Source organism: Leopardus geoffroyi, chromosome D1 (genome assembly GCF_018350155.1).
Source record: "Leopardus geoffroyi isolate Oge1 chromosome D1, O.geoffroyi_Oge1_pat1.0, whole genome shotgun sequence".
Lineage (NCBI taxonomy): Eukaryota > Metazoa > Chordata > Mammalia > Carnivora > Felidae > Leopardus > Leopardus geoffroyi.
In genome coordinates this window covers 101712828-101737667 of record NC_059329.1, presented here as the reverse complement: position 1 = coordinate 101737667, position 24840 = coordinate 101712828, and the positions used below count along the sequence as shown (strand labels likewise).

The 24840-nt window shown below is 38.5% G+C and overlaps 1 protein-coding gene across 1 annotated transcript; it reads left to right on the top strand.

The window, feature by feature from the left end:
* Positions 1–15945: 15945 nt before the first annotated feature.
* LOC123602688 (olfactory receptor 5M9) lies at positions 15946–24477 on the top strand. Its single transcript, XM_045487152.1, has 2 exons — positions 15946–16545; positions 23542–24477. The coding sequence occupies exons 1-2, from the start codon at positions 15946–15948 to the stop codon at positions 24475–24477; spliced, it is 1536 nt and encodes a 511-aa protein (XP_045343108.1).
* The last annotated feature ends 363 nt before the right edge of the window (positions 24478–24840 follow it).

Genomic DNA, 24840 nt, shown 5'->3' with positions numbered 1-24840 from the left:
CTGAATCATAAGATGAGTAATACTGTGAACATTACGAACACCAATTACCAACACTATGAGTAATGCTATGAATATAATTCTCTTCTTGCACAATTAGTTGATTTTCAGAGTCACTATACTTGCTACCTGCTCGTGTGTGTGTGTGTGTGTGTGTGTGTGTGTGTGTGTGTGTATTTATTTTTCCCCAAACTTCCACGGAACTATAAAGCACCTCTTATAGGGACAAATGAATAGCTGACCTATACTTTACACATTTTCTCCCTGGAAGCTTTCTGTCTCCCCTTATTGGATTCTGTACTCGTTTCTCTCCACACATGTTGCAGAACTGTTATCTGGAGACTGTGGTTGCTACTCTTGGTTTAAAATGTTGCACGCATTTTAAACCTCTGTTGGATTCTGTGTTGATTACTGGACCATATGTTACAATTGAGAGATGCAACAGAAAAAGTCCTTTATTATGTTTTCCAGGTGGGCTATTTTGATGGCAAAGTATCCACACAAACTGATAATCAAATATTTCAAGTATTAGTGTTATGGAGAAGGTAAAGTGAGGCAATCGGAAAGACAATGGCTCGGGATCATCGCAAGTGAGGGTGGTGCTGATGTGTCAATTTCAGCGGAGGGGAACGGACTCTTGGAGAAGGTGACACTTTGAATCGAGCTCTCATTGGTCAGAAGAAGGCAAACCGAGACAGATCTGGGAACTACCACCGGGAGAGTCACTGGCAAGTAGAGAGTTTCAGAATAAAGCCTATGTTGAAGCCACGGAAGGAAAAGCCATGTGGCTGAAGCTTAATAAATGGGAGAAACAATAGGAAACGTTGATCCCGGAAAAGTGGCCCCCCTATTTACTGGATGGCACTGTGGACTCCCAGAGTTGACAAGGCAAACAGACTGCAACACTGTTTTTGTGTCCACGTTTGGGTTGTTGCCATGTGATATGTGGCAATAATCTCGCAGGTTAGACAGAATGAGAAGTAGTAGTTGATTCATCAAGTTTTTGTTGGGTTAGGTTTTCAATTATTGTTGTTTTGAGTTAGCAAAGATCATCTTATGGAACACATAACCGACTTTTCTTCTTCCAGCCCCGGATTTCCTCCGAATTTCCTCTACCCTTACAATTTAAGACTTAGCTGAAGAATTACCTCTTCTAGCCATTCTTCCCTAATACATTCAGGCTGTGTAGGTACCACATTATAGTTCAGCCATGAGTTTACAATTCTATCAGCACCATTACGGCATGGTACCATAATCACATGCTTAGTGTACACCTGTTTCTCCCACTATTCTAGAAAGTTCTTATTAATGTTTTTATTTTATTTTATTTTATTTTTTTTGAAGGAGTGAGAGAGACAGAGCATGAGCAGGGGAGGAACAGAGAGAGAGGGAGACACGGAATTCGAAGCAGGCTCCAGTCTCCAAGCTGTCAGAGCCCGATGCGGGGCTCGAACCCACGAACTGTGAGATCCTGACCTGAGCCAAAGTCGGCAGCTTCACCGACTGAGCCACCCAGGTGCCCTTATTCTAGGACGTTCTTAAAGGAAGAGACCATGTCTTTTCATCTTTGTACCTTTACGACCTTAGCAACGTGTCTGATAAAGACATGAGGCCCAAGTCATGTTTTTTCAAAGAGTAAGATCCTTCTGCCTTTCCCTGTCTCCCTGGTTAATTATACATTTTTGTCTGTGATACTTTCTTCTCCTCCCATCCTACCCTTTAATAATAGATGGTTACAGGGGCGCCTGGGTGGCGCATTCGGTTAAGCGTCCGACTTCGGCCAGGTCACGATCTCGCGGTCCGTGACTTCGAGCCCGCGTCAGGCTCTGGGCTGATGGCTCAGAGCCTGGAGCCTGTTTCCGATTCTGTGTCTCCCTCTCTCTCTGCCCCTCCCCCGTTCATGCTCTGTCTCTCTCTGTCCCAAAAATAAACGTTGAAAAAAAAAATAATAGATGGTTACTTTGGTTTAGTAAAGTCGTATTCAAGTTCTTTATCATAAATGCCCTGCTACAAGCCCATTGAGAGGAATTCTTTCCGAGCAGAAACTAAGATTGTAAATTTATTGGCACCAGGTAGGAATGATGGCACATTACATGTGCATTGTCATTCACTAGAGACAGATAGAAGTGAATGCTACATCACAGTGAAAGGACTTAAGGGGAACTAATTCTGAGCAATCTTGGTAACAATGCCTCTTCCTTGCGATCCATCCATAATTACACATTTGTGGAACAGCTTATAGACAGAAAAGCCTTCACAGCTGCTCAGGCGAGGAGCATGTTGGGTGAAACTCACAACAGGCATTTGCTGAGACCAGGAAAGTTCCAAACCTGGGAAAGAATATACTCTCTTCACGCTCCTTATCCCTTGAGCTCACCAAGAAAGCCCTGATTATTGACTCAGGGCAGAAATTCAGGCGCTCCTTAAGGTAGGGGGAACGACAATTCCGTGCTGCTTTCTCATCACCAGCTATCCCAAGAAAATATTGTCTTCAACTTGCCTGAAAAAATGTCTCTCATGTTGTGACAGAATATCGTAGCGGGAAAAGGTTTAATTTGGAAGTTATTGAGACCCGAGTGTAGATCCCAGTTTTAGTATTTATTTTTCAGGTGGGTATGCTTAAGGGATCAGCTTATTCCACTGCAAAATATGAATGATTAGGGACGCCCATCTCATGGACTACCAAATATTATCTGTCAGGTGCCTTTTCCTCATTACATTTGAGGCAAGAGTGCTCCGAGTTCGATTTTAGACTCCGTGCTAGGAAGCTTTTCTGAACACGAGACACATGATAGAAACAATAAATTAAATATGTTATTTAGTCATTTGGATGTTTGACATATACTTATTGATTATTGTGTATATCAGGTACTGTTGTCAATGTCTTCTGCATCTCATGTTCCATGCGTTTTTCTTCTGGAAATTTGTCATTTAGACCTAGTATTATTTATTTCCAGGTCTTCAGCATCCCATCAATGTGCAAACTCCTGTAGGGGAAAGACACGGTTTTCATATTTGTGTTCTGAAAATTAAACAGCATGAGCTTTGCACTTAGTGCTTATTTTGTGCGATTTTTTTAAAGAAGAATGTAGAAAATATTTTAGAGATCTTGAAATTCTGAAAATGATTACTTGAATTCCGGCTCATGAGAAGTTTTGTTCCCGGAGCATTTTAGATTTGGCCTTTAGCGTTGCCTAAAGTATTGCCCTGGTATTCATTGCAGACAACTGGTTTGAATCAGGGAAATATCAAATACGGATCAAAAAAGACTTATTTTGAGAGAGTATAGTGCTACCCGTTAGTTTTTCTCCCTGTAAGGATGTTCTCCACTGGGATTACACTTCTAATTGATTCTTCTTGAAACATTTGGGGATTCTTCTGAGATAAATGCTGATGTCAGTAACTTGGGTAAAATATAAATCCCATAGCACTGGCCAGAATTTGACCTGTGGGGTCATTAAGAAGCTCTAATTTTCAGAGGTAGGAGAGGAACTGTGTTGCATATTCATTTCCAATATCTCTTAATTTATGTGTTCTCCTCGTTAAATTGCATGCTTTTTAGATACCGATGTGTTGAAATAGGTAGTTTTAGAGGAAATTGGCACAGAAAATGCATTTTCCATGACAGAAAATCTATAGGATTCTCACTGAACTCTGTCTTTCTCTTTTTATCATATTACCAGTGTCTTTGAGTCATGCTGGTAGAATTCCATAATATGGATCTCCAGCAGATGTTTCACTATAATTGACCTCAAATAATATTCTTTTGTGTTTTCCATTTGCCTTGGTGGTCTACTGTCCCAATTTCCACACAAAAAAAGACAAATTGGAAATTTAGCTCTAGGTAGTTTTTTTTAAAGTTTATTTATTTATTTGAGAGAGAGACAGAGAGAAAGAGACAGAGAGAGAATCCCAAGAAGTCTCCATGCTGTCAGCACAGGTCGCAACGTAGGTCTCGATCTCGTGAACCGTGAGATCATGACCTGAGCCAAAATCAAGAGTCAGATGCTTAACTTACTGAGCTCCTCAGGAGTCCCAGAAATTTAGCTCTATGTAGTCTATTCATGGTTAAAACTAAGAAATGGAGTTAGGACGTTATAGTGAAAGGAGCAATCCAAATGACAGCCCTACCTTAGTTTAAAGCTAGGTTCTCTTTTCTGCTTATTATGGATTTTTGATAAAAAATACAATTGCTGAGAAGTCTGTTTTGCTTGCTGTTTGCTATGAGCATTGTGAGACCTTTCCTGGATGTAACCCGCTGTGTAGTAAAATGGGTTGTAAACCTTCCTAAATGAATATAGTCTGATATGTAATGAAATGAGTAATTGTAGTAATTGTACACAAACTAACTGGCGTCCTTCGCTTCTGTAATCTTGCTTGCTTAACACATTCCTCCCCTTCCCCCTTCCCTCTCCCGCCGAAGGACACAGAGCCTTCCCGCCGAAGGACAGATAAAGGATGCCCAGTCAGAAAACAACAAATGTCCTTGATTTGAAACCTCACCTATGCTGTTTATCCCTGTCTATAAAAACGCTATACCAACCCTGATCGAGGCCTCTTTGCGTCACCGGCAACGAGTGCGCAGAGGTCCAGGTTCGAACCTGTAATAAACGACCCTTGCCGCTTGGCTTTGACTCACGACTCTGGTGGTCTTTTGTGGGAGGTTTTAGAACATCGGGCATTACAATAGGTGTTATCTCCAACAGCAGACTAATTCTTGGGTGCCTGCATGGCTCAGTTGGTTAAGTGTCCTACTCTCGGCTGAGGTAGTGATCTCACAGTTCGTGAGTTCAAACCCCACATTGGCTTCTGCGCTGACAGTGCAGAGCCTGCTTGGGATTTTCTGTCTCCCTCTCTGTCTGCCCATTCTCTGTGTTCTCTGTCTAAATAAATATTAAAAAAAAAAACACCTCTCTCCACAAATTGTAAAATGCCAATAATATTATACATAAACTTGTTTATATTTCTTTTAGTCTATTACTTAGCATTCTAAATTGCTGTTTAGTTGAGCAGTTCGCCCATTCATGTAAGAAGTATTAGCTGAGTGTCTATTATGTACTAGGCACTGTTTTCGTTATTTGTTATCAACGAACCAAACAGAAAAAGAAATCCTTGTTTTCATGAGGCTTATATTCTGGTGGTGTGAGACATACATAAACAATTATCATAATACACAAGTGAATCATATAATATGTTAGTTATTGTACGACAAACTCAGAAAAAAATTATTGTAGTATAAAGGAGCACAGGAGTGTCTCTGGCTTGAGAGGCATGAGAATGAGGGTAAATTTAATTGAGAAGGTGGTAGTAAGCAAAAACCTTATGAAAGTGGTCTAGACATTAGCCACGCAGTTACGGGGGGCAGTGCCCTAGGTATGGGAATAGCTAGTGTAAAGGGCTTATAATGCAAGCATTCAAGGAATGTTTCGGGGGTGTCTGGGTGGCTCAGTTGGTTAAGCGTCTGACTCTTGAATTCAGCTCAGGTCATAATCTCACAGTTCATGGGTTTGAGCCCTGTATCGGACTCTGTGCTGACAGTGCAGAGCCTACTTGGGGTTCTCTCTCAATCTCTCTCTCCCTCTCTCTCTCTGCCTCTATCTCTGCCCCTCCCCCATGTGTGCATGCCCTCTCTCTCTTTCTTTGTCTAAATAAAATAAAACTTAAAAAAAAAGGAAAAAAGAATGTTCCCAAAACAGATTGGAAACCATTGCACTGGAGCCCAGGACAATGAGAAAATTAATGGACTATGAAATCAGAGGCATAATAGGGCCTTAGTGGCCAATTATTTAAGATGCGTGAACTGTTGAAAGGTTTTTACTTTGAGAAAAATTGGAAGATGTGGGAGGGCTCCAAGCTAAGGTGCACTATAAAGTGACTTGTGTTTTAAAAGGCCCGCTTCAGTTTTTGAACTCGGGAGTGTAGAGGCACTCGGGCAGGGGGAAGTTCCATAATTCGGTCAAGAGAGATGATTGCTAGGATGATGGCAGAGCAGTAAAGGTGGTGAGAGGTCCTCAGATTCTGGAAATATGTTCAGTATAGATCTCTTGGTGCGGTTGTTGCTCGGAAGTGTGAGGCCACCACAAACTCTGGTGACTGGTTGTCACCAATCAAGTGCAACTATAATTTATACGTGAAAGCTCCAGACCGAGGTGTTTTAAAAGTATGGATGGCTTCCCCATCGTTCCTCCAACATCTGGTAGCTGAGGATAGATGCTCAAAGTGACTTTGTTGAGGACAGAGGACCTGTCAACTGGAGATCCTGAATGACAGCATGAAACAGAACCCTCAGCTATGATCTGGAACACCTGTTTGCCAACGTTATATTCCTAATATTATATGTTTCATACTTTCTCTTTGTTTTGCTGATACTAGCTAGTAATTTGCCCATATGTGCAAATGCCCAACCCCAGATTCTCAAGAATTAGCTGAGTTTTTAAAAAATAAATCCTGTTTCCTTTATCAATTTTTGCCTTTATGTTTATGAATCTCATGGTTAACTATCTTTATATTTACTATTCAATTTTTCGAACATTTGGAATCAAATGCTTAACTGATCAACTTACATGTTTTTCTTATTAAGTGATGATAACTATTTAAGTTTTTATTTCAGATTTGGACCATATCATATATTTTGAAATGCATCATTCCTATTATGTTATGCTTTAAATTTAATTCTGGCTTTGATTTCTCCTTAGAGCTAAGAATTATACAAGTATATATTTTAGTTTATAAATTGTTTTAATAAATTAATGTTATTTTAAAGATGTATTCTTTGGGGCACCTGGGTGGCTCAGTCGGTTAAGCGTCTGACTTCAGCTCAGGTCATGATCTCACAGTCTGTGAGTTCGAGACCCACGTCAGGCTCTGTGCTGACAGCTCAGAGCCTGGACACAGATTCTGTGTCTCCCTCTCTCTCTGCCCCTCCCCTGCTCATACTCTGTCTCTCTCTGTCTCAAAAATAAATAAAAATATTAAAAAAAAATTAAAGATGTATTCTTTGTTATTTTTTTAAAGAAACCTTGTACTCTTTCATATGTTTTAGATGTTATTGGGGCGCCTGGGTGGCTCAGTCGGTTAAGCGTCCGACTTCTGCTCAGGTCACGATCTTGCGGTCCGTGAGTTCCAGCCCCGCGTCGGGCTCTGGGCTGATGGCTCGGAGCCTGGAGCCTGCTTCCGATTCTGTGTCTCCCTCTCTCTCTGCCCCTCCCTCGTTCATGCTCTGTCTCTGTCTCAAAAATAAATAAACGTTAAAAAAAAATTTTAGATGTTATTATATTATTTTTGTGCTTTTCCACTAGGAATTTTCACAAATATTCAAAAATTGTTTTTTTATATGCCTTCTGATTAGTCTAGATTTCTGCATTAAAAATGTATATAATTATTATTCATACCTTCTATATATTCATTCTTATTTTTGTTTGCTTTTGTAAAAGCTTAAAATATTTTAAAGATGCAAATTTAATTTTAATTTTCAGTATTATCCTTCTAAATTATTTATACTATATAATTCATCTGTTACATATATCATTATATCTTCACTATGGATGATAATGATACCCTTCATCAGTTAAGAGATATTTTCCCTCTTGTTTAATGATTTATAATTAAATACACTTTAATTCTACTTTGCTTCATGTTAATTCTACATTGCTTCATAAACCTTGGTTTGGGAACATAGTTCATTTCAGAAACATGTTTTCAATCCAAAGTGAATTTACCCATAAGAAATAATGGAAATTGAGATGATTTGCTCTACAACCCAAAGTATTCACATAAAAAATGATTACAATACTGTAATAAAATACAAAATAATAAGGAAAATAGAAAATATAAAGAAAAATAAACAAATCAACCTACACTTACCTTTGAAAATCTTCATGGCTGGTGTGAGGGAGCCAAGGGAGAGTAGGCTTATTGTGTAGACTGACTTTCACTATCACTAATGGAATTACTGCTATCTATTGGCTCAATGGAATCTTTTTCTGCATGGAAGCCATTGTATATGCTTGCACGGATGTTGACACAGTACAGTATTAATAAACTTTTGTCATATACTGTATTTAATGTAACTGGCAATAAGACAGCAGAGGAAAGGGTCTATATCCGCAGGCAGCCTGACCTAGAATGAAGCAAAGCATTCCTCACCTGACTCTTGTATGGAAAAGCAAAGGACTGCCCATAGGTGCTTTGAAGGGACAGAAAATATACTAGTGTCAGTTGTGGGCACCTTCCAACTTTCTGAACTTTGAAGTGACAAAAAATACACTAGTGTCAGCTGTGGTAACCTTCAAATGTTCTGGAAAGTCACTGATTTCTGCCAAACACCATGGCCTGAGACTAAGCATCTGAGTATGGGAGATGATCACCACCCACACTCCCTCAGAGAGAGAGAGAGAGAGAGAGAGAGAGAAGCACCATTGACTGAGTTGTGATTATGTGACATTTGATGTCATGTACTACTCATATTGCAAGACATCAGTCTTCTATAAAGTTAAGATTTATTAGAAATGTTTGCTTATCTTGCAGAACACTCACAGAACAAGTTACTTGCAGTCCAAGGCACTATCGTCTCTACTTTCTTTGTATTTGAATTCACTTGCCCTGTGACTTTTAATCTTGCTGAATTTTAGGTACATCAACAGTAGACAAAAAGTTTTATTTTGTTATCTCCCACTGTACACAATTGAAACACTTCAATCAATTAATTTACATGGCAGTTGTCATCATTTGGGGCAATGAGTTTTCAGGGAGTAGCGCAAGCATATCCCACGTTTTGTTATGCTTTGGTTATTATCCTACAATGTCTCTATTTATTTTGGGGTCAAATATTGAGGAAACATCCATACAATTTTCTCACAGCTAAAGAGCCCCCAGTGATTGTCCTCAGTTTGTTTCATGATGCCCTCTTGAACATGCATTGAAGTGAGGCTGTAACCAACTTATTTGGCCTACACACATCACGTTTAAATGTAGCTTTGGGTAAATCTTCATTCTGTTAACTCCTTCATTTTTGCTATTTTGATGCTTGGGCTTGTGAAGAAAAACATCATTAGGTTGAATATAGTAGTGTGTTCTTATTCTTCATCATTTTCTTTCCTTTATTTACTTGTTCTTTCTTTCACACTTTAAAAGGAAACATTCCATGTGCCTCAATGACAAAGTCCAATGAAGCTTTATTGTTCTGTAATAACTTCCTATCATGAGGGAAAAAAGGAATTTGCCTTAGATTGCATGTGTCACCTTGATTAAGGCAGATAACTATGGATTGCAGAATCCCTTCCTCCTTTGAATCCAAATTAGATTGACAAAAAGAGGATCTCATGAGAAGTTTGGAAGGTGGAAGAGGAAAAAAAGCCAATACTCTGTGGTTGGCAGAAACATGGCTCCCAAAGATGTCCGCATCCCAATCCCTGAACCTGTGAATATTTCACTGCACATGGCATGTGCACCTAGCAAAATACTTGGTATTGCACAATTATTAAGGATGCAATGATGAGTAAGATAGTGTCTTGTTTCAAGCTCTTCATCATCAAGCATTATGAAACATGCACTTAAGACCATACGAGATACAAAATGATAATTACTGCATAAACAATACCAACTGAGTGCTGTGCAAATACGGAGGAGGAAATTATAATTTTATACTGGGACCCCCAAGGAAGTGTTTAAAGGGAAAGTAATTTTTTCATGGCCCATACAGGTAGATAATTGGATTAAACAAACTTTGTGGTCTGGAGAGAACTCTAACTAGAATAATAAAAACTCACTTTCTTGCTCTGTGAACGTTGTCTTATCTGGATTTCTCTGTGCTAAGAGTCGTTCTTCTGACTCCTTGCACTGAGAACCATCTTTCAACATAAAATCCAGAGGAATTACATGAGGCTATTTAGTGTCTCGTAGCAGCTGGCCTTAAAAATTAAATCCAGCACAGTATTTGAGGGAATAAAAAATAATTAACTTGTCATTAAAAGAAATTCTGGGTCCGTGGTAAGTTCCTGTTTATGATGCAAGGACTAAGACCTCTGTTGCTGGTAAACACTTAGTTCTAAGTAACATAATTATGCTCTCAAGGTAGCAATTATTCTCTCAAGATCCACACAGAGCTGTAACTTACATATGCTTAATCAACACTCCTCAATTCCAAAGTGTGGCTTCATGGTAAACCTGGAGATTCTCAAACTTATTCTGAGAAACATCTAAGTAATAGATTTGTGCTTCTCTTGCCTGTATAGTTCACCTATTGAAAATATAATCAGTTAGCCATTTTCTTTAGTCAACAAAGATTTCTTGAACATCTACCGTATGCCCAGTAGTATTATAGGTCCTGGGTAGGGCTATGAACAAGGCAATTGCTCTACTGAAAATCTTATTTGCAATGGGAGAAGAATAGACTTTTGAGGACACTATCAATTTCCTTCAGTGGTCTCAGTAAGCAGAAATAGACTCTTGTTGCATGAACTGAAGTGAGGCCATATGAGTACAGTGGTCAGGCCAGAAGAGGGAACAAGTTTGAGGGCATAAATTGCCAGAGGACTCAATTCATGTGATCAAATGCATATACCGCTGAAATTATCCACATTTTTTTGCTATACAAAGAACATATTTTTGTTCCTTCAAGTTCATTAAGACTGTGATAGAATATATTATACAGAATATATGGTATACACCAATCGTGTCGTGGAAATGAAAGTTATTTGGAATCAGAAGTTGGGACTTTTGATCTGTCCAATTAATAGTTACTTTGGGGCTATAGGATGAGATGAATAGCAGTACAAATTCTGGAATCAAAGTCTGGAATCAAGAATCTAGTCCCTGACGTATTTTAAGTGTGACTTTAACCAAGTCGTTGGAACTCCCTAAGCTCTGAGTTTCTTGTCTACAAAATGGAAATAATAATAATGACCTCAAGAGGTAATTAGGAGAATTAAGTTAAATTGGCATGTGCTAACTTCAATATATGCTGTATTGTTGCTATTATTAAATCTCTCACTTTCCTTATTTATAAAACAAAGGATTTGACACACATACATTTTTCCTGCTTTGATGTACTATAGGTTTAGTCGTAGGGAATAATGATACTTGCTTCAACTTTCACTGGAAAAGCCAAATGGCACAGAGTATGGAGTGCAGAACACAAGACTGCCTTGTGCAGATTGAGGGACACCATCACTAAGTTTAGCGTGATGCAAACCCAAAGCAAATTTTTCTTAATCTGATCCCAGGACACATTCAAAATAACTTGAGTTTGGGGAAAAATACAATTGTGCAAATCTCTTAAAACAACAAACCTTAACAGTGGACTCTTCCTCTAGAGACATACTTCCCCCAGGGTTGTTTGTAGACAAAACTTAATTGGTTCTTTTTTTCCCCCGCTAAGGCAAACATTTAAGGGAGGTTTCTCTTGTGGGCTTCCAGTTTATCTTTTGCCTGGTGTACATTGTTCATCATCTCTCATGTAGCATTCGCTTTTCACTTCTGTGTGCTTACCGGGAATATTTCTCTTTGTTCTCAGGTTGGTATAAAAATGTATCTGGAATTGTCAGGTTACATTTACATCTCATATTTTATCTTCTTTACTGTTTGTAATCACCATGAATTATCCCATGCACGTTATGTGTGTGTGTTGGTGTTTATCTGTGCACGTGGGAGAGACAGAGAAATGGGAGGGCGGGAGGAAGGAAAGTGACAGAAAGAGAGAGAGAGAGAATTTCCCATAGAGAGTTGACTATTTGATTACTACAAACTATTAATGGAAGCAATAATTTCTCAGAGTGCATTTAATAATAATTGCACCTTGTATATTTATTATGTGTTAATATGTAATATCTCTTTTCATCCTCATAATAAAATAACGAGAAGAGTATTATCATTATTACTGTTACATCATATTAAGGCATAGAGAAATTAAAGACCAAACAAAACAAGTATAAAACCAGTCCAAATTAATAAGTCACGGAACCAGAATTCAACCAAAGTTTGACACCAGAAACAGAATTCTTTAACTGGAATACTTAGTGTTTCCTCATACCTGGTCTTTGGGGAAAAATGCATATTTATTGGTAATTTAATTTGAAATACAGAGTGACACAATATAGGAAGTCTGTGCATGCGTTTTTGCCTTTAGATGGTGAGGACAGTCCTCGAAGTGCTAATGAGGTCCCTAAGCCCCCCCTACTTTTTTTCAGACCTCATTCTTTTTCAAATCGAGCCTGTTACTCTACTTTCCCATGACTTCACCATTGCTATCTATTACCTGGCTAACCACCTGTCAGGTTTTCATGTACTCAGCTTTTGAGAAGTACGGTCACCACCATCTTTTATAGCATTTTGTTGTGCCGATTCATCCTTAACACCAGGCCCTCGGCTCTGACTTTCCGAGGAAGGATTCCTCCATTACTAACCTTTGAAAAACGCATAAGGGTGTAAAGGTAGCCACAGGCATATTCTGTTGATTCGGATACCAGTACATCTGTTGAAGTGTTTGTTAACTCTTTTCAGTTCCAGAAGCTCTCTTCATCTTTGTACTCTTCCTGTCATCTACAACGGTGTCTAAAATATATTTTCAATAATTTCTCTAGGATGTGAACCTGTAAAACTTTCAAAGGCCAATTTCTTCTTGTTGAGGGACTCTTTTGCTTCTGTTCCCATGGACTGCACGTGATGACAGGAGCTCACAATAATGCTGCAGCACATTTGAGATAAATACTCAACACACATTTTCTCCCCCACCCAGACCTTCAAAGAGTATCTCCCAACACACATTTTCTCCCCCTCCCAGACCTTCAAAGAGTATCTCCAAACCTGAGAACATAGCAACGCAATGAAAAGTGCATCCAATAAATGGGGGGAAATATTTTCTTACGTTTTCTTCCTGCCTGATAATAACCTTTTCTCCCCAAAATGAAAACAACTTTTTTTTTTTAAGGCTGGAAGACAAGGCTAAAAAAAAACCAGTTTAGGGGCGCCTGGGTGGCGCAGTCGGTTAGGCGTCCGACTTCGGCCAGGTCACGATCTCGCGGTCCGTGAGTTCGAGCCCCGCGTCGGGCTCTGGGCTGATGGCTCAGAGCCTGGAGCCTGTTTCCGATTCTGTGTCTCCCTCTCTCTCTGCCCCTTCCACGTTCATGCTCTGTCTCTCTCTGTCCCAGAAATGAATAAACGTTGAAAAAAAAAATTAAAAAAAAAAAAAAAAAACCAGTTTATAGTGTTAGTGGATTTCAGTGTTTAAGATTAGTTTAAAATGAAGTTTATGTTTATGTGGGAACAATTGCATGGAAATTCAAAAGAGGAAAAGTAATGGCAGGAAGAACTCAGCCATCGTAGGTAATAGATAGTAACAGTTTGCAACACATTTATATCGCCCTGTCCGGAGAAAAGCAACACCATCCATCATATTCACTTAATTGCTAGTTGTAATGCAGATGATTTATCATTTTATTTGTGTCGTTTAGCTTTATGGAAGTTGCATTAAGTGCTACGCACCGTTACTGTGCATATTGGAAAAAAAATTGTGATAAAAAACCCCAAACAAAATATATTTCCATATTACGACTTTCTACCCTGATTTGATGTCATCTTTTACTTATTACATCGCAAATATATTCCTTTAACATGGTAATTTAACTTTTGTGACAAGAATGATAAATTGGTAGATAAATAATTTTGACCAACGTATTAGCACACATGCTGTGACTAGTGAGCTGACCAATAACACAGCAAGTGTAACTGGTTATTCTTTAATGTAAGTTAAAGGAAACTGCATTATGCATAGTCGTTTGATGCTCAAGTCTAATTCAATGCAATCACATTCATTCTCAAAGCTGTAGTTTATCTCTGTATATCTATGCATGCTTATATCTAAATGATCACGTCAAATTGGCCACTGGAAAACTATTCTAGGGGAGAATGAGCCCCATAAAGGGAGCATGAAGCCTTGGGGCTGGGGGTAGATGGGGAGAAGACACAGACATTATATAGAAAGAGTGACACTCTATATATAATAAAACAAAGAATTTCAGAGATAAAACTATTAAATCTGTGACAGATGTATTTCAAAACAGTTCATCCAATTTTAGACAACTTTAACTGTTACTATTCTTTAAAATCTTTAAGCCATTAGCTAACACCTCAAGTTTTCATTAGTTCGCCTGAGACTCTGGAGTTATATAGTCCCAATCTCATCGACTTTGGCTGGTAGCTTTCTCTTTTCTCCCAACAAAATTTTTCTTTCCAAGAGGGGTGGGTGGAAGTTACCTTTGTGGATAAGAGTCTGTTTATTCCATTATGGCCAGAAATGTATCTTCTTGCCTGCTCTTATCTCTTCTGGTGATAACAATGGATAGGGTCCGTCAAACTGTAGTGGAACAAAGTGTAATGCTGGAATTAAAACAAAGGTCTTGGAAACATCATTTGCCCTAAAAATGACATTTAGCCTTCGGAGGGCACGATACAATACCATCTCCAACAAATTCAGTGTCCTGTTGAAAAGCTATCTCAGGATTCTTATTAAATAGAAGTGCACTTTGTGTCCTACAGAACATGAATGTTCATTGATGCTGGTGGAATCTCTCTCTCTCTCATTTTCTCTCTCTCTTTATCTTTATCATTTTCAAGCTAAGTAAATGCTGGCTATGGTCAGTATAACAGATTTCTTTCCCACAGGACTTCTCACAGTCTACCTTTAGTAGGTAGATTGTGTATCGCTAAGAGATTGGATAGGATATAAAGATTTCTCATTATTATTTGTTAAATGAGCACTTGCAGGTTTTTCTCCATAATACCTATTAACATCATGGTAGTGTTTTCTCAGGAAAATAATTTGGGTGATATTGTTCTGGGAAAGGTTTATATGAAACAACCTATACATTTGTAAAATAAAAATTTGAAAATAAATAAATTGAGGAGAGCGTGGGTGTCTCCATCAGTTAAGCAACCAACTCTTGATTTCAGCTAAGGTCATGATCTCACTCTCATGAGAACCAGCCCCTTCTTGGGTTCTGCGCTCATTGTGGAACCTGCTTAAGATTCCCTCTCTGTTTCCCTCCGCCCTTCCCTTGCTTGATCTCTTGCTCTCTCTCTCTCAAAAAAGAAAAAATTGATAATGAATAAATTGAAAATAAGTTTCAAAATATCCAAGATGCTTTTCCAGAGCGCCACTGGATTTCCAAAGTAGAGCGAAACAATCCCCAATTTCTGACTCTACTATAACGCTGTAAAAATATATCATAGTTTTAAAAAGCTTATTTGCATAAATACCACTGTAAATTGTGACGTTAACATCTTTGTTTTACATATTTTTTATCTCCAGAACATTATAGTCAATAATAGTTAGTAGATTGTAATTACATATTAGATATGCAAAAGAGTCCACACCCAGGGAATATGTATAAATGTATGCATGTGCATAAGCTTGTCCCTCTTGAACATAAATGAGTGCAAGTATGAGGTTAGCTTAAAAATAATTTTTTTATCTGACACTTAGGGCTGGCGAATTATTTGATTAAGTCGCTTCCATACCTAATCATGGAGAACATGTTTTATGCTTATGGTGAAAAAGGGATAAGGTAAAAAACTATTTTGGAGTTGGGTTAAAAGGAGAACTATAGCCCTTCATAAATATGTTAAACTACGAAACTACAAAATACACCAGTATTGGAAATAAGAGATGTTTAAGAAGTAGTCTTAGAAATTTGGCTAAGCACAATATTTAGTACTAGTATGTTTCAATCACAATATTTTGGTATAACTGTCAGGTCCTGTTTATTTATTCACCTCAGTAACTTTCAAAGCCTGTTACATACCAAGTGCCCAGAAGAAAGAATGGCAAAGTGTAGTCATAGATATTGCATAAAGGAAGATAACAAATTACTAAACAAACCATACCTGATTTTTAAATTTATTTCCTTCTAGTTATCGCTGAGATTTATAACAATATTGATTAGAATTCAGAAAATGCTCAATTTCACCGATGTGACAGAGTTTATTCTTTTGGGATTAACCAGTCATCAGGAATGGCAAGTTCTCTTCTTCGTCATTTTTCTTGCGGTCTATATTGTCACCGTGGTGGGCAACATTGGCATGATTATGTTAATTAAGATCAGTCCACAGCTTAACAGCCCCATGTACTTTTTTCTCAGTCATTTGTCATTTGTTGATGTGTGGTTTTCCTCCAATGTCACCCCTAAAATGCTGGAAAATCTGTTATCAGAGACAAAAACTATTTCCTATGCTGGTTGTTTGGTGCAATGTTTCTTTTTCATTGCCCTTGTCCATGTAGAAATTTTTATTCTTGCTGTGATGGCCTTTGATAGGTATATGGCAATTGGGAACCCTCTGCTCTATGGCAGCAAAATGTCTAGAGCTGTCTGTATTCGACTGATTTCTTTCCCTTACATATATGGTTTTCTGACTAGTCTGGCAGCAACCCTCTGGACATACGGCTTGTACTTCTGTGGGAGAATTGAGATCAACCACTTCTACTGTGCAGACCCACCTCTCATCAAAATGGCGTGCGCTGGGACCTTCGTAAAAGAATATACAATGATCATCCTTGCGGGCATTAACTTCACATATTCTCTGACTGTCGTCACCATTTCTTATCTGTTCATTCTCATTGCCATTCTACGGATGCACTCAGCCGAAGGGAGGCGGAAGGCCTTTTCCACCTGTGGGTCCCACTTGACCGCTGTCATCATATTTTATGGGACTCTCATCTTCATGTATCTCAGGCGCCCCACAGAAGAGTCCGTGGAGCAGGGGAAAATGGTGGCTGTGTTTTATACCACAGTGATCCCCATGCTGAATCCCATGATCTACAGTTTGAGGAACAAGGATGTGAAAGAAGCCATGAGCAAAGTGGCCAGCAGAACATGCTTAACAAAATAAAATAAAATTCAGTTAATGGTATTTCCTGTGTTTTCATAAGCATTCGTCAACAGGTTGTTGTTCAGCGCATCGCTTAAAGACTTTTCACAAAAGCTAACGATTTTGTTCATGAAAAATTAAAAAAAAAAAAAAAAGGAGGAAGTGCCTTGTGGCTCAGTTGGTTAAGCGTCAAACTCTTGATTTTGGCTCAGGTCTTGATCCCAGGGTCATGGGGACCCAGATACATGTGGGGCTCTGTGCTGAGTGTGGGGCTTGCTTGGGATTCTCTCTCTCTATCTCTCTCACTCTCACGCTCTCTGCCCCTCCCCCACTCACTCACGTGTGCACATGCACTCTCTTAAATAAACTTTTAAAAAGTAAAAAAAAAAATTAAAAATTAAAAAAGAGGAAGTCTTGAATTCAGAAGAAAAAAAGGAGATAGATCTATCCCTGTTGGTGTAAGTAGTGAGGATTAATTAAACTTTAATAAATTAATTCATTGAAAAGGTTATTTGAGCCAAAGTCCACTGGCACACTAATTGCAATTGTTCAAATACTTAGCTACAATGAAAAGATTTTGTTTTTCTTACTTAAAAAATGCAATGGATGAGTTTGGGATATACTTATCAGTTTGCCTATTTAGAGAGTAAATTGGGGCCAAAAAATAGTATATTTCACTTAGTTTTCTAGTATGATGACATCAAAACGGTGGTCTGGCTTACAGTGGTGAGACCGTGTGAGAACAAATGCTTTTTTCAAGATGAAGGGTAGGTCTTTTCCGAGACTACCCCATTGAAAATAGCTATCCTATTGTATTTAATCTCTTTTAGATTTTTTTTGGTGTTTAAGAGAGATACAACATGGTAAGTGTCTCTCTTTTACAGATTCCAATAACTGCCGTATTTCAATGCCAAGGTGGTCAGTGACCAGACTGCACTTCTCACATGCCCCTGACAGTGTCTTCAATCTGACTAAAGACTGGGTAGAATCGGTGAATGGATGTGTATTTTTGAAAGCACAGCTCTCTAGAGTTCACTTAAAAAATAAAATTGATATTCCTCGGGAATACTTGGTACATCTGTGACTAAGATAAGGTAGCTAAGTAGTTTGAAATAATTTTTGTATCTGAAAGACATAAAGTAGTTAGGTAGTCTATTTGTTGCTAATGGTAACATGTCCCACCATGATAGTGTTAACATAATTTGGTATTTCTCATATTTCATTTCACAAAACACAAGCATGAGACAACGACGTTAACACTTGGGACTTTGCTGGGGCACCTGGGTGGCTTAGTTGAGCGTCTGACCCTTGATTTTGGCTCAGGTCATGATTTCATGGTTCATGGGATAGAGCCTCGAGTTGGGTTCTGAGCCTGGTTGAGATTATCTCTCTCCTTCTCTGTCCCTCCCTGGCTCATGCTCTCTTTCTCTCCTGCTCTCTCAAAATAGATAAACATTAAAAACAAACAGATAAACAAAACCCCCCAAAAACCCCAAACCTTGGACTTTCTTAAGGTCTCTTGGTAAATGAATTAACAAACAAACAAACTGCTGTTTTGGTGTAGAAAATACATAACTATAACAATGTAATACACACTTAAATTATTCATGTAGGTAATTATAAATTTACCTTCAAAGATATAAATATAAAATGAGATTGATGTGTATGAGAATAAACATTCCCTCCCCCACTCATGCTCTGTCTCTCTCTGTTCTCAAAAATAAATAAACCTTAGGAAAAAAAAATACTCCCACTTATACAAATTACTAATTTGGATTAAATTATAATACTGTATCACTGTGTCTATGGTTGCAAAACTTAAAACACCCGAAAGACTGTAAGATTTAGCACAATGTTACTTTTGGGGTTAGTTAAAAGGAACTTTGTCAGTACAACCATTTATTTTCCACATTTAGAGAGCTCTTGATGTGCCAAATTAGTTGTTGATTACTAATAAATTTCAAAGTGTGGTTTTAAAGTACTTTGATACTTTGTAGTCTGTGAGCAGGTGCGTCTGGATCTTTGTTACCTGTTTTATGTTTTTTTGTGTTTTTTTTTCAAAAATGAAAAGATTTCCCTGTTTACTTTTTTGGAGAGTTAGTTTAGTGTTCTACAAAGAGTGAGGACATCGAGGTCAAAGGTCAAATGATGCTCCTGCTTGAGTTTGCAAATTTCAAAGCAGTTTGTTAGTCACCTTGGATAAATCATTTTTTATGATTCGCCTGTTAATTTTAGGTGATAGTCATTAACCTCAAAGGTCTTACTGGGCTCATAATATCTATGATTCTAGTTTCGTTAACAGAACTTAAAGCAATTTTGCCATTTGCTGAGAATTCAAGATATCTTTGTAAAATACTTTAAAAATAAATCTTAGTATTACATTTATTTCTGTATCTGTCAGCCTCATTATATTTAAGCAGCTCTAACATAAAGTGTATTTATCTCTCTTTGTCATGATGCAAACCAAGAATATTTTCCCGAGGGGCGTGTGGGTGGCTCAGTTAGGTTAAGTGTCCAACTTCAGCTTAGGTCATGATCTCAGGGTTCATGGGTTTGAGCCCCACGTTGGGCTCTGTGCTGACAGCTCAGAGCCTGGAGCCTGCTAAAGATTCTGTGTCTCCCTCTCTCCACCTTCTCCCTCTCATGCTCTGTCTCTCTCCCTGTCTCAAGAATAAATCATTAAAAGATTAAAGAAAAAAGAAGAATAATATTTTCCTGAGATGCATAACTGCCAAGTTTGAGTGAAAGAAGGCAGAACCCATGTGATGGTGGAAAAGTTACATCATGTTATCAAGAATTTTGATTTCTTAATTTTACTACAAAGACTACCCTTCTCATTAACGGTCCTTAACTTCTCCCTCCTGAGATACTTCCAGACTTTTAATCATTATTCCTTTTATGATTACCTGGGCAGCTCTTTGGGGAAATGCTCTCAATGCTCTCAGTGTTCAAAATTCTATTATAAACACTGGGAAACTGTCCTTTGATGTTCTCTGCTGAAGGTAGGTCTGCAGATTGTGTATTTTTGCAACACAGATTAATGCAGTCAAATCTCATTTTTGTCTCTGTCTTGAACATACCACTGAGACTTTCTTTGCAGACTTATTTGTTATCACGGTACTTTATTTTTTGAAATTATATTATGGGGAAATATTCTGATCTCTATCCATTCAAAACATCATAGGGAGCTCATTACAATGGGGATTTATAACATTTCATTCTCATTTTTTACCCATTCACTCTTCTCTACAAGTACCATTGATTTTCCCATTGTTGTTGTATTTATTTTTAATTTTTAAAGTTTGTTCGCTTGCTTGCTTGTGCATTTATTGATTGATTGATTGATTGATTGATATTTTGCGGGGGGGCGGGAAGGCAGACAGAGAAAGAGAGAGACGCCCAAGCAGTCTCTACAATAGCAGAGAGCTGAACACAGAGCTCGATCTCAGGAACCATGAGATCATGTCCAGAGCGGAAATCAAGAGTCGGATGCTTAGTTGCCACGCAGGTGCCTCCTTCGCACTGTGGTTTTAAAAAGTATTTGAATGGAGGTGAGAATATCGTGTCAGTGGGAATGATTCGGCTTGTAACTATACCTCTATTGTCTTTCTTCATGGGAAATTCCTAAAAGGTTAATACATTTTTTTTTTTTTTTTTGGTAAACTACACACTTTATCGTCTCAGTTGTTCTGACAGATGATGCACTTGTGCAATCAACTGGCTTTTTTTTGAAGTCATTTGATCATCTCATCCCAGATCTGTGGGATCGCTCAAACTTTGAGGAGGAGAAAGAAGCAGTCCATGGTCTGCTATCTTTGTGGTTCAGTCTGCTCCAGGGTCATACAAAGTTCTTCTAGTTTATCGAGGATGGGCCGTTAAAAGGATAACTTGGTTATGTCTTGAAGGATAATCAAGCTAACTTTTAAATGTAAAGAAATAAGATAATAGAATAGGTCATCGAAGAGGCAGCAATATAAGGTCATTGAGGGGACAACACTGGAGTTAAATTCATGGTTTTGCATCCTAATCTGGTCAGTTAGTGGTTGTCTGACCAGGGAGATGTACTCAGTCTCGGTGCTTTGGTTTCCTCATTGCAAAGTGATGTTGCTGATAGAACCCGTCTCATAGGACCTTTGCATGCAAAAGGTTTGGTAAGCACTTGGTAACAGTTCGCTATTCTTACTGATGTTATAAAGCTGAGACTGTTGTCTCTAGAAGAATCTGTCTTGAAGAGTTTTTATAATATTAGAATACTGTAATGTATTCTATAAAGCTGACTTGGAGATCACAGCACCGTAAAAAAAAAATGGTAAGTGTGAACATTCCTGAGTATTAGTTATATGTAACATCCAAGCTGGGCAATTACAACCACAGAGCTGATGATTTTGCTCAGAGGAGAAGAAATGCACACACAGGCAGGGACTAAAAATTGGAGAAGTAGTATTAATTTATGCATCTTAGATAACTTGATGCTTTTTTACATGTTTTATACTTTACTTTTAATGTTTACTTTTTATTTATTTTTGAGACAGAGAGAGACAGAGAGAGAGAGCAGGGGAGAAGTAGAGAGAGAGAGAGAGAGAGAGAGGGACAGAGAGAATCCCAAGCAGGCTCCCTGCTGTCAGCACAGAGTCCAGCCCGATGTGGGGCTTGAACCCACCAACTGTGAGGTCATGAACTGAGCCCAAATCAAGAGATGGACACTTAACTGACTGAGCCATCCAGGTGCCCCTGTGTTTTATACTTCAAGAAAGATACTAGGACCATTAACACAAGTTGACTCTGTTTATTAGAGAATCATAGGTACATCAAGTAGGGTCAGGAGTTTTTACATAGGGAAATCCCTGCCTTTACCTCTAGTCCCCAACCAGTCTGCAGCTGTCATCTGACTCAGTATTTTCACACTCGAAAGGTACAAAAGATGAGTTACAATCATGGAATACATAGTAAGGGGAGACTGAGAATTAAAACTTTGGTGCTTATCAGGGTGCTTGGGTGGCTCAGTTGGTTGTCTGCCTCTTGATTTTTGCTCAGGTCATGATCTCAGCGTCATGAGATCGAGCACCACATTGGGCTCTGCACTGAGTGTGGAGACTGCTTAAAATTCTCTCTCTCTCTCTCTCTCTCTCTCTCCTTCTGCCCATCCCTCCCTCTCATGGACGCTCTCTCTGTCAAAAGACATTAAATTAAATTAAACATAAAATTAATAATTAGAAACCCTTCGATGCTTATTATGTTATGTGCCCAATCCATAGCATCTTTAATTCCAGTATTAAACCTTTTAAGAGCAAGAAATAGTTCTTAGAGAGTAACACACGTAAATTTATCCTGTTACTAATAGCAGGGGCCATACTGTGATCACAGAGCTTGTACATTTTTTCAATATATAAAAGGATGTCTCTAGCAACACCCTTTTTCAACATGCCAAGCAAATACTTCTCTTTCTGAGCTTTTGCACTTCATGCCCTTCATCTTTAATATTTCCACACTGTTCCTCACCAACTCAGAAGTCACCTCCTCAGAGAAATCTCTGCTCACTCTCTATGTCTGTGCCCTGCCTCCTCTTACTTCTTATCTCCCTAGCATGCGGCACTTTTGTCACAGCACGTCCACTCCCTGGAGTCTCTTGCTGGTATCTTTGTGTATTGCTTACTCCTTTTCAATGAGAATAAAGTACGAGACAAGCCAGAATCTTGTACTTCTCGTTCACCCTCAGATTTCCAGAATTTAGAATTCTTCTAGATATGACAAATATATCAGCCATGTAATTGGCTTTGATGTTTGCGAATAAATTAGGATAGGCAATTATAAGCAAAGGTCCATTGGTAAACTAGTAATATGCCCTTCAAACCATTATTACTATGGGGAGCTTAAACTCCCAAGATGGTGTTAAGCCTACAGATACATCCTTGAGAACTTATGGCAAGTTTTTACTTGTTGAGAGACGTAAGCTGGGCAAGTGTAGTAAATGGGAAAAATATTTGGGGAAACTTTCCCCTGTGATAACATTAACTGTGAAAAATGAATAAGAAGGTGTCGAATTGCTTTGTTCTGAAAACCAGTGGAATCTGAAATAACATGTCACCTAAACCTCACTTCATGATATTTATCTGTTGACAGAATTTTAATAGAATTTAAATAAATTTAAATAAATTTAATAGCACTCAGACAAGCACAGTGTTTAGCCAAACAAAATAAAATATAACCAGGAATTTCATATGTTGCAAGCATAAATCATATGCTGACATAAGGTAGGGCAAATATGTCAGTAGCTAGATTGTAACACCAATGTGTAACTTTGTAAGTTGAATAGGCTTTAGCCATTCCCTGACAACCTTCTGTCTGACTTGAATCATATATGTGCCTTGTGATTTTAACATTATTATACTGCTCTGGCAAAATATAAATTTCCATTTTTAATAATATATGATACCAATGTAGGTAGTTGTCTATTTTACTGATAAAGAACTAACGAATATTGACGGCCATTACCTATAAGATCTACCACAGGGACTGATGATGCCTTCATATTCTTATCTTGCACATGGCACAATATTTGCATTGATTTTTAAATGATTTGAATTAGAATAAAGATATATATGACTCAAAAGTTTCAAGAAAAAAACAGATCTATTCATTTTTTTTTTCCTCTCCATAGGCACTACAGACTGGCTCTGTGTTAAGGCAATGCCAAATTTCACGGATGTGACAGAATTCGTTCTTCTGGGCTTGGCCAGTCGTCAGGAATTTCAAGTTCTCTTTTTTGTGATATTCCTAGTAGTTTACACGATCACTCTTGTAGGGAACGTTGGTATGATCATTCTGATCAGCATCAGTCCTCAGCTTCAGAGCCCTATGTACTTTTTCTTGAGCCATTTGTCTTTTGTCGATGTGTGGTTCTCTTCCAATGTCACCCCCAAAATGCTGGAAAATTTATTATCAGAGACAAAAACTATTTCCTATGTGGGGTGTTTGGTGCAGTGCTACTTTTTCATTGCCCTTGTCCATGTGGAGGTCTATATCTTGGCAGTGATGGCCTTTGATCGCTACATGGCCATCTGCAAGCCTTTGCTTTATGGCAGTAGAATGTCCAGGATTGTCTGTGTTCGACTTATCTCTGTGCCTTATGTCTATGGATTCTCTGTTAGCCTAATATGTACCCTCTGGACATATGGATTGTACTTCTGTGGAAACTTTGAAATCAACCACTTCTATTGTGCAGACCCTCCTCTCATCAAGATTGCCTGTGGGGGGGTCCACATCAAAGAATACACGATGATTGTTATTGCTGGAATAAACTTCACATATTCTCTCTCTGTGGTCCTCACATCCTACACCCTCATTGTAGTCACCGTGCTACGGATGCGCTCTGCTGAGGGCAGGAAGAAGGCATTCTCCACCTGTGGGTCCCACTTGACAGCTGTGACCCTGTTTTATGGGACTCTCATATTCATGTACCTCAGGCGTCCCACTGAAGAGTCCGTGGAGCAGGGGAAAATGGTGGCCGTGTTCTATACCACAGTGATTCCCATGCTGAATCCCATGATCTACAGTCTGAGGAACAAGGATGTGAGAGAGGCAGTCAACAAAGCAATTGCCAAGGCAAATGTGGGGCAGTGAAGCTGCCAAAAAATATTTGTTGTGGTATGTTGCTACCTGTTATAAATGTCCAGGCACAAAAGTCCCAATGCAACAAGGATTTTCTAAAGGTGACTCTTATATACAAGAAAAGGTCCAATCTAACAAGGTGATGTTTTACTCCATGAATGGACTCTAACTGCTGAACCTGCTTTATTTTGTGTTTACAACCATCTGACAAACTGACATATTGGTGTAATTCACAGTGTATATAAAATTGGGTTAAGTGTAGTCATTGGAGGAACTCGTAAATAAGTTGATAAGTTAATTAATTATAAGTTAATTTGCATGTGCCCTTATTAGAGTCAAACATGATTTCCTAGGGTTTTTTCTCCATACACATGC

What these genes read in the sequence shown, in the direction of transcription:
- LOC123602688 (XM_045487152.1), top strand. Translation starts at nt 15,946, where the DNA reads ATGCTCAATTTCACCGATGTGACAGAGTTTATTCTTTTGGGATTAACC. An exon ending in AATATACAATGATCATCCTT is followed by an intron (nt 16,546 to 23,541) that starts GCGGGCATTAAC and finishes CTCTGTGTTAAG; the next exon opens with GCAATGCCAAATTTCACGGA.